The sequence below is a fragment of the Centruroides sculpturatus genome, unplaced genomic scaffold, assembly GCF_000671375.1.
Source record: "Centruroides sculpturatus isolate CEXI.00-Female unplaced genomic scaffold, Cexi_2.0 scaffold2680, whole genome shotgun sequence".
NCBI classification, from domain to species: Eukaryota; Metazoa; Arthropoda; class Arachnida; order Scorpiones; family Buthidae; genus Centruroides; species Centruroides sculpturatus.
Window position 1 is genome coordinate 1 of NW_019386893.1, and position 10,747 is coordinate 10,747.

The following is a 10,747-nucleotide window of genomic DNA, read 5'->3' on the forward strand; positions in this document are numbered from 1 at the left end:
AAATTGCCAAATTTTAATCTTATGAAATGAAAATAATTTCTAAGTTCCAATATTAATTTTAGATTATGTACATAATTATTTTGCAATAAGCAATTAATTCTCAAAAATGTTACTCATGATCTCATCTAAAATTATTAGAATCTATTACTACCTTGAATAATTTTGATATTTAATTGAACCATATAACACAGAAAAAATTCTTCTATTGCTTATAAGTTATTTGGATTCAAATTTACTTAATTCAAGCAACAAAACAAATCAATTTTTTAGGCTGTTAATAAAAAATATATAGATTTATTGGCAAACATTACAAATATTACTAATAATATAATTTTAAATTTCACAAAACTGTTTATATTTCATATGATACTGTTTATACAATCCTAGCTGCAGAAAAACTAAGAAATTTGAAGAAAAGGAAAAGGATAATTTAAATTTTTATTTTATTTACATAAAAATACGATAAAATTATTGACCATCAATTGTTTATGCAATTTTATTGAAATAACTATGTTTTTACGTTTATCATCACATTGTCTTTATATTAGAAACATGTCATCAGAGTTTAGATTTTTTATTTGATTTTTTAATTTTAGACTTTAATTTTCTTTTGCACTGTAAATTTCCTTTCTTCTTAGCTTTCCAATCAACATTTCGAATCCATCTATCCCTTTTTATTTCCCACCTTATCTGTTTTTCATCTAAAAATATAATTTAAATCAACGTTAAACTTTTTAGAAAATAAAAAATTAGTTGTTAAGATTTAAATAATAAATAAATTGAAATCTAAATTAATGATAACTGCCATCTCCTTGCTCATATTATCTTCCCTTATACAATGCCAACTTCTTTTTTATGATTTACAATTTAACAATTTTTAATCACAAATAAATTATCATCTTAAACAGCAATATAATTTCAATTTCAAATGTTTTTGGTCTAGTTTATAGATCATCAGTTCTTTAATATCAAATTATAGAATATTCACTGTTATTTTTAAAAATTTGAAATTATTGAAAACATACAAACATCAATTAATCCCTAAGATGTTACAGATCATGAAACATCAAAATATCTGAGAATACAACACAAATTTTTAACTATTGCATATTTTCTTATCATGACTAGACATTCTATATCTTTAGCATTCAAGTATTCTTCATAGATATTTTGTTGATATAATTTGGATTTGTGGAAAGACATTTTATCCTGGTATGTTTCCCAAAAGAAATGTCCCATAGAAGAGTGTATGGAGAAGTATGTAGGCAAAACATCAGGGACACAATCAAGTAAAGTTAATGTAAATTCTGCTATATCATGCAGGTTTGTAATAGCATACAGGGTAAAAACTGACAATTAGTATTAATTGAATTGCCACTAAAGAAAGGATATGCTCATGAAGGGCAACATAATTCCACAAAATTTCCTTGCAGTTATTTCAGTTATGTAAAATGTGAATGAATTATTAATTTTATTTATTAAAGTATTTCATTCATTGGTATTATTAGGCTTATTGTTGGTTAATTGTATACAAAATTAGGAATTAATACTTCTCTGTCACACAAATAAGTACTTTACTTCTCTTGCTGTTTCCCCCTTTTGGAACACACTCTTATTTACATTTTAGAGCAGATGCTCAAAATGATGACCTCCCATATACAAATAGTGGAACAGTCAATGATAAAATGAAGAAACTGCAGCTCTCATAATATTGGGTGTTATTTCTTGCCACGTTTGTGAAATTTTTCCTCACAGTTCATCCATAGTTTGAAATGGTGCCTGGTAAATAATTGCTTTCAAATGTCCCCATAAGAAATCAAAGGGTGTTAGATCAGGGAATCTGACAGACCATTCACATGGGCTGTGATATCCAATCCAACACCCAAGAAATAACACACCTAAGGTATTCCTAACATTATTTGGAAATAAGTAGAACTCTATGCTGTTGATAGACCACATTGCCCATATAAAATGTGAAAATCCCAGCAGCTCGTTTCTGCAGTGCTACATCCCCAAACATTGGTTTGATTGCCACATTAAGGACATCCAAATACAGTACATGTCAGTCAGATTCTTCTCAATGAAGAAAGGCCCAATACACTTCTTGCCATAGTCATCCTATACATTTATTTTTTGTGGCATTTGAGTTTGGCTTACACAAACAGCATGGAGATTCTTAGGTGTCCAATAACAGCAATTATGTTAGTGGATTCATCCATTCAAATAGAAAGTCGTCATCAGAAAAGTGGTGGAGTAATGAAATAATCCAGGATCGTCCCGTAACAGATTTGTGAAACTTTCACAAATTTCAACCCTGTAGTCAAAATTATCCACACCTAATTCTTGCACAATAAACTAATTCATAAGGATGAAACTTGTGCCTGTTTAATATTTGACAGATAGATGTATGAGAAATTCCAACAGCAGTTTCCACTTCACAGAATTGCTGGGATTTGTTTAATGCTGAAGCAAGCACAGCAACCTCTGATGCATTACTAGTAGCTTCTCAAGGACAATGTGCTTTCTTTGCATTTCTTGCATCTCATTTCTTTGCATTTCTTGTACCATTCCTGTTCTAACAAATTTTTGATAGAGCAGCAAAATGACAAAGTGGTGTAGCTTTGGTTTATTGGAATATCAATCATAAAAAATATCTGCTGTCTGTCTAATACTGTTCCCTTGTCCATAAGTTAGAGCAAGTTACTCTTTCCTAAATGATGTAAACCAGTGTTTTTCAACCTGTGGGTCGCGACCCCCAGGGGGTTGCAAAGCCATACACAGGGGGTTGCAGGTAAAAGAAAAAGACAAGTGTTTGTAGGTCCTACACTACAATAAAAAAACTACAATTTCAGTGAGAAAGCTGTACCTGTTTATTTTATAGTACAATTGGTTTTTTGATTGATATTTAAATCTCAACAGAAAGAAAATTAAATATGTAGTTTTTAAAATTATTGACATAGTTTTAATATGGCCGTGAGGAGGGATCGCCAGAATTTTTTAACTTGTAAAGGGGCCGCGTATTCGAGAAGATTGAAAAACACTGATGTATACCATTCTGATCAAACAATTATATATATTCCAGAATTCTTGCAAGAAGTGTGTGCAAGTTTGTCTCACCTACCTTACAAAGCCTGTGTAGCAGTAACTGTTACTAACCACAATTTCATGGATTTGTTTATTTACATAAACTGAATTCACAATCAGTAGAACAGTAAGGCATGAGGTTTACAATTACAGTAACTGAACAGTCAGTGAAAACATCTTCAGATTTTTGCCACAGACTAACCAGTGAAGTAACTAGTGGTTAGCCTATAACAAAATCTGAATGTTCCCTCTGACTATTGTACTCCTCCCTACTGTAATTGTAAACCCCATGCCTTACTGCAATACATTGTGGTTAATTGGGACTGCCATTTATTTAGGACATAATTATATTGAAAGATGGAAATGAAAGTGATATTAAAAGGCAAATTTACTTTGATTATTTGGAACATACAGCCACTTTATCAGGAGAGTATATGCAGGAAAGAGGAGTACGTGTTAACAGGCCAATGTTAAAAACAAATTAGAAGAGTTAGCTACAAAGGTGGTTCACATGAATTTCAAAGCTACAGATGGGTGGTTATCATGTTGGAAAACCTGACACAAAGTAAAATTTAAGAGGGCATACAGTGAAAAAACAGTATTGTCACTATGAGTGCCAAAGAGTGGAAATCAACAAATTGCCTGAATTTCTGCAGAAATTCAACCCTGATCAAATCTACAATGTAAATGAAACAGGGCTTTTTCACCATGCCACCTCAGATGGTTCTGAGTTTTAAACATAAAGTACTGTCAAATTCAAAAAAGCAATGAATTGCACTACCATATTGTGCTGCTGTAATGTCAGGAAGTGATAAACTGAAGTTCATAGTCATTGGAAAGCTTTACAAGTCTTAAAATGGACTGTTTACCATTTGAGTATTATGGCAACAAGAATGTTGGATGACTTCCAATATTTTTTTTAAATGGCTTGTGAGTTGGGATACAGAACTGCAGAAAAAGTCAAGAACAGTTCTGCTGCTCATCTTCATGTAGTGTTTGAAAAGCACTCATCTAAAGTTTCTTCTGAATAATACCAATCCTTAATACAACCATGGGACATGGGAATCATAAAACATTTGAAAACATTGTATTGCAGAAGGCTGGAACAATACATTCTTGAAGCAATTGAAGAAAATATCTTATCATCATCTACAAAAGCAGACAAAATTAGTTCCAAGATTACTAATATACAAGCAATATAATATGTCACTGATAGTTGTTGAAAAGTAAACTGTAACACAATTTGAAACTGCTCTTCTCATTGCAGTTTTAAGATTTCATAACAGGAAATGCCCTATATAATCCATAACAATAATAAAATTGCTTATAAACTACAAAATGTTATAATTCACAAAGAATTTTTATAAATTGATAACAACCTTTCAATGTTCCAATGAAAATCAGAATTGTATACATGCAATTATTGAACAAGTCAGTTTGGAAAAACACCTAAAAATTAGAAGATAGTAATGGAGAAAATACTTATGATTAAGAGTTAGTGACCAGGAAGCCATAAAATTTATTTCCAACTAAGACAAACATTTTATGCAAGATGGAAACAAAGGAAATAACATTTCCACATTGGATGACTGTACCAATTTGTCTACTTATAGAATATACAGAAACCGCACAATATACATTCAAGATTTCTGCAAAGATAATTGTTCTTTTTTTGTTTAATGATTATATTTTAAAATATTATTTTTGAACTTGAATTTTATATATATATATATACATACATACATACATACATATAAGTATTCACTGATTAACTGATTATTAATTATATTTTTCAATAAATATTTTTATTGAAAAATATAATTAATAATCAGTGAATACTTTTATCTCAAATTTTGTTTCCTTATAATTTGTTTCATTAGGAGAGCCACTTAATCGGAACAAATTAATCAGGTACCAATGTGTCCCAATTAAGCAGAATAGACTGTATTGGTTTTGAACCAACAGTTTATGCACATAAGCAAATCCACATACTTGTAGTTAGTAATTTTTAGTTTTATTTAAATAAAACAAGTAACAAAAAAAAAAAAAATTATATTTTTGCTATTATCTGTATATCTAGAATTAAAGAGAATAAGTTTAATTCTCATAACATGCCAATTAGTTACAAAATTATGCAGCTGGGCCTATAATTGTATTAGTTAAAAGTGATTCAACCGCACATGAATTTTATGTAATTAATTTCCATTTGCAGTACTGAGATCTAAAATGATGCATTATAAAACCTGTACACTATACACTTTCCCTTAATGCTTTGCCTATAAGCTTCTCCACATAATCTTCCATGGCATGTTTCTTTTGGGAAACATTGTATAAATAGAACAATATATACATCAACCTGATTCAATTATGACTGCCAAACAAACTGCTGGATATTAAATAATCCAATAGTTCATTTAGCATTAGTAATTTAATCAGGTTGATGTATAAATTATTTTAATCTTTATTAATGCTAATTTAACAAAAACTGAAATTTTGTTTTAAAGACAGACGGTAGTGACATCATGTAATTTATAGACACATCATGTAATTTATAGACATTGATAGATAGAAATTAAAATTCAAAATTAATTTCTAATTATTAAGCTAAATTTTGATCTTAATTAAAATTAGCATTGTTACAGTCCAAAATAATCTGACAGTTCAGGCTAATGTATAAATATAAAAAATTTAGATTTATATTCATCTAAATATAGTTGACCCCCCCCCATAACACGGTAGATACGTTCTGTTCTTTATTAAATTGATGTTCTAAGAATTCTTGAATACATGAGCCAATCACAGCCCGGCACATATGCAGTTTACGGACTATGGCTGTTTGAAAAGTTTTCTTCCATAAAATTAATCGATTCTAAACTAATTTGACTCTAGAATCGATTAATTTTATGGAAGAAAACCTTTCAAACAACCATATTTCCAAAATATGTATAATTTTTTGGGAATAATCCATATAAATTATGCTATAGACAAAAAATTGTAGGATTACTTACCAAGTGTGCACCATTTGACAATGCCATTGCTTAAGCTTGTTTTCGTCGTGCGGCTTGTTAACGAATGGCGCTTGCGTGCTTTCTGATAAATTATTTTTTTTGCGAAAAATTCTCTTAACTTTGGAGACATCATTAATATAAATATAATTTTTATGGACGTTAAATAATAAATGTTCTTTAGTAGGTTCGTTGCTCGTTTAAACTCAACGGTTTGTGCAATATTCGCTATTGGTCTAGATTCGACCAATCCTGTCGCGACACGATTTGGCAATGACATTTTGCCGAATTATACGAGATTTTTTAGCGTGTTTGTACAAATACTGTTCCAATTTTTTTTCCATTATGTAGGAATCCGAACTATATGAACCCGTGTTATAGGGGGGTCAACTGTATTTTAATTACTCACGTGATTTGTCTTTATTTATTAAACTGTGCATATTCAATCCTTCTACATTACTTTGATTATCTTCCAATATACAGGAGAGCTTTAAATATTAAAAAACTAATTGTTAATTTTTAAAACAAAAATTTTTCTCATTTTTTAAAATACTCAAACTTTACCTGTTCTGCAGAGGCAAAAGCTTCATCTTTATTGCTAGCATGAAAATAATAAAAATCTATTATGAAATTATTAAAACTGATTTCAAAAATAAAATCTAATGAATTTCAACAAAAAAATAAACAAGTAGTATATAAATAATACATTTTAGTATTTAGAAAATAATATTTATATTTCATCCATTGACTTATCTTCTGAATTTAAATATATCAATATAAGAAAGCATAAAATAATCCAAAATATTTTGATGATTATCAAAAATGATCAAATTTTAATTCACAGATATTGAATATCTGTGATTCAAAATATTATTATTATCTATAATTTGAACTTAAAATTTTTAAATATGTTCAGAAATTAATTTATTGGTTCTTCTTTACTTATATACACTGTAGAGATTGTTTTATTAAATTCCAAATTCAAGAATTTCCTAAAATTTTCTAAACATTCTTTTGAATTGATGAAATGTATATTTTGATGATTATTGTAATAAATTTAACTAATAAATTATAAAGCTCTTGTTCCTTTTTTGTCCACAAATATTTTAAACTTATTTTCAATAAATACATTTTTTTAAATTAAAAAATTACCTGTCTACTTTCTTTGTAGCCAATTTTCTTCTTTTAGAATTGCTTTTTGATACTGGAATATCTAAATAATAATAATTATTATTATTATTATTAATACAAACTATGAAATATATCCCACAATATTTTAATTTACCATTTATATCTGTAGTTTGAATATTTTCTAAATCACTTTCAAAATCTTTAAATGCTTCATTGAACTCATCATCGTCATTAAAATCATATTCATCATCATCGTCGTCATCATCATCATTACTATAACTTTCACTTTTTCTCTTCTTTCGTTTTTTTGTTTGTTTCTGATCAGAAATATCAGCAGCAAAATTGAGTTCATCTGATTTAAAGCCAGGTTCAAATTTATCCAAAAGGGCTTCAAAATCTTCACTGGCAACACTTTCCACATCTGAATCTTTATCTTTCTTTTCATCCTTTTGTTTGAAATTATTGGTTTGGAAATATTGATAAAGAAACTTTTCTTCTGGCCGAGCATTATCAGAATTTGAAGAATTAATATTTAAAGATTGTTGTTTTAATTGATGTTGACGTCCAAATATTTTTTGGCGTTCATTTTCACAAGGAGATAGTTTTGATTTCTTTGGATTTCGGTATACAAATTTATCAAGAAATTTGATGAGTGTAAAATCATGCAATGGATCACCATCATATTCAATGCATTTACCTTTTAGTACCTGCTGGCTAAAAACACTTACTGATGGATGAAAATGTTTTGTTAACAATGTTAATTCCCATGGAATACTATATTCAGCACCAGCATATAATGGATTTCTGTGATTAGGATTATAAAGTTTTGATGCTGTGCATCCATGTACTTGAAGATTATTTCGATGCAACCAAGACGAATTTTGTTTTGAATTAGATTTAAAATTAGACTCTTTTGTTCTTTCTTCATTCTAAAAAAATTTAAAGTGAATAATTATATTAACAATCCATCTTACATTTAATTATACACCTCATCTAATTTAACATAACTTTTCTTTACCATAAATTATTTAAATTTATGTACCTCTGATACATCTTCATAATGTTCATAACTGTCATCATCCTCACCATCATCACTACTAGCAATACTAATATTATTACTATTTAGAAGATTTGGATGTTCTTTCAATAACTGAGATACGAGAATTAAAGTACCACACACAAGACCAGGAGCTTGATATTCACAAACCTTTAAAAAACAACAGTTAAAAATTAAATAATGTTATGAAAAATTATCAATAATATAATAAATTATTTATAAGAATGTAACTACAATTCTTGTAATGACATTACAAAAATGATATATGTATGTATAATCAACAAGCAAAAAAATGTTTAACTTCTTAAATCTGTGCAGTTTAAGATGTGCATTTGTTTGTTTGTTTATATAAGGATCCAAGTTTAATGTAGTATTCTATAAATTTAATGTATACATAGTAAATTGTTTTAATTTGTTCTATATGTTTTCTTTAATTTCAGAAACAGATACTATTTCTCATAAGTAGGTAAATAGGTATAATTTCTTGCAGATATTATTTTCATAACTGAAACACCTTGAGCACATTTTAGGAATCATTGTAGCTGCTTCCTCTAAGTGCTTTCCAAGTCAAATTAGTGATTTCACCTTACATTTAAACCGCCTCTGTTTAAGTATGTGAGTGCAAGAAAATTCATCAGACTTCCATCACATGGTCTAACTAGAATGAGGCTGTTTTTGATTATTTGAATGGCTTTCCTAACCTTGAGGTCATCCATATTCAGTTGTGAACTTCAAACAACAATTAACACCTCAATACCACTTCCAGCAGTCAAAAGATTTTAATAATCTAACGTTTTCGGCCGTCTTTTAGAGGCCCTCCTCAGGATGAAACATTAAAAAACAGTTCTATCTTTTGAAGGATTCTAATAATCGAATACAGCTGTGTTCCAAACTTTTAAATATTTAAACGATGCGTACGATATAAAAATCGTTACGCTTACAACACAAAAAAATTTTTATTTTAAAATAATGCTATACATAAATTATTATTGTAGAGTTGTGAAAATTAGCACGGTGTAAACGATTTGTTTTACAATACTGCTATACATCAATTATTATTATATAGTTGTGAAAATTAGCGTGATGTAAACGCTTTGTTTTCTTATACAAAGCAGAAAGATTAAAAATAATTACACATCCGATTATTGTTGTGCTTTGTGGCAATGTAAATAATATTTCCACGATTGTGGAATCGGAATATAAGCGGAGTTGATGCAGTCTCCCTTCATGGTTTCTATATAAATCTCAATAGCCTCCAACGAGCGTAAGTCGTGTCGGTCGAAGACCCTATGTACAAGAGTAGCCTCATCCCAACATGGGGAAATCCCGGGTTTGGTAGCATACCGTGCTAGAGCAGTACTATACTTCTGCTTCGACACATCATATTTGTGGTTCCGTTTTCGGCCTCTAAAAGACGGCCAAAAACGTTAGATTATTAAAATCTTTTGACTGCTGGAAGTGGTATTGAGGTGTTAATTGTTGTTTATAGTTATTAATGTTTATTTTATTATAGTATTAGTGTATATAACTGTACAGCTTTGAATTATAATGGATTATTAAATTATACAGAATAGGATGTTTTTTATGCAGATTTTGTTTTAAAAATTTATTAATTTATTTTATCAATTAAATAATTAATTTATTTCCAGGTTTTCATTTGAGTGCTACGGTTACACCACCTCAGACCTTGGGAGTTTCTAAAGGTTCATACAATGTAGCAGTTACATTTGACAGACGTCGAATTACTAAATGCAACTGTACATGTGGTAGCAATGCATCTTGGTGTGCACATGTGGTGGCAGTCTGCTTATATCGCATTCATCAGGTAAAATAATGATTTAAAATTTTTATGAATTTTTAAAAGTGCATATTGTTATATTTTCAGGAAAGTTATTAGTTATTATTTTATTTTATTTCAGAATAAATAAAATGTGAATACAATTTAATAAAACAATTAAATTGAAAGAATAAAGCATTTCTCCTATTTTACAATATTTATATATTCAGAACAGTTATAATCTATGTAATTACTGTATATAAGACCAGGAAATATATTAAAATAATTGTAATATACATTGAAAATGCTTGTTAAACTTATATCTTTCTAGAAGGTAATATAAGTGCACTAAATCAAAAAAATTTTTAAATTATTTATTAATATTTTTGAATATCTAACTGATTTTGAATTTTATTTTAAAAAATAATTTAAATCATAAATCTTTAAAATCCATCATTAATTTTTTTATTGGACAAACATTTGGGGGCTATCTATAAATTACATAATGCAGATATGGATGGGTGGGGTGTTTACAAAAACATTATGTAATGCTAGAGTCTTTAAATTGACTTATTTGTTAAATATAAAGGGATTAAACTATTGGTAGTATTTTGCTAAATGGTTAAAACATCTTAGATATGGCTATAATGTTTATTGTCTAATTTGCCAAAAAAAAAAAAAAAAAAAAAAATT

The 10,747-nt window shown here is 28.6% G+C and overlaps 1 protein-coding gene across 1 annotated transcript in view; it reads right to left on the reverse strand.

Annotated features, from left to right (window-relative positions):
• Nucleotides 1–272: 272 nt before the first annotated feature.
• LOC111615893 (CCAAT/enhancer-binding protein zeta-like) overlaps nucleotides 273–10,747 on the reverse strand; it is a 14,514-nt gene continuing 4,039 nt past the window's right edge. The window contains exons 4-9 of the mRNA XM_023357335.1: nucleotides 8,263–8,427; nucleotides 7,375–8,149; nucleotides 7,242–7,302; nucleotides 6,654–6,687; nucleotides 6,499–6,577; nucleotides 273–701 (exon numbers count right to left, since the gene is read on the reverse strand). Of these exons, the coding sequence (XP_023213103.1) occupies nucleotides 559–701; nucleotides 6,499–6,577; nucleotides 6,654–6,687; nucleotides 7,242–7,302; nucleotides 7,375–8,149; nucleotides 8,263–8,427 (1,257 nt within the window). The 3' untranslated portion in view covers nucleotides 273–558. The remainder of the gene's footprint in view (nucleotides 702–6,498; nucleotides 6,578–6,653; nucleotides 6,688–7,241; nucleotides 7,303–7,374; nucleotides 8,150–8,262; nucleotides 8,428–10,747) is intronic.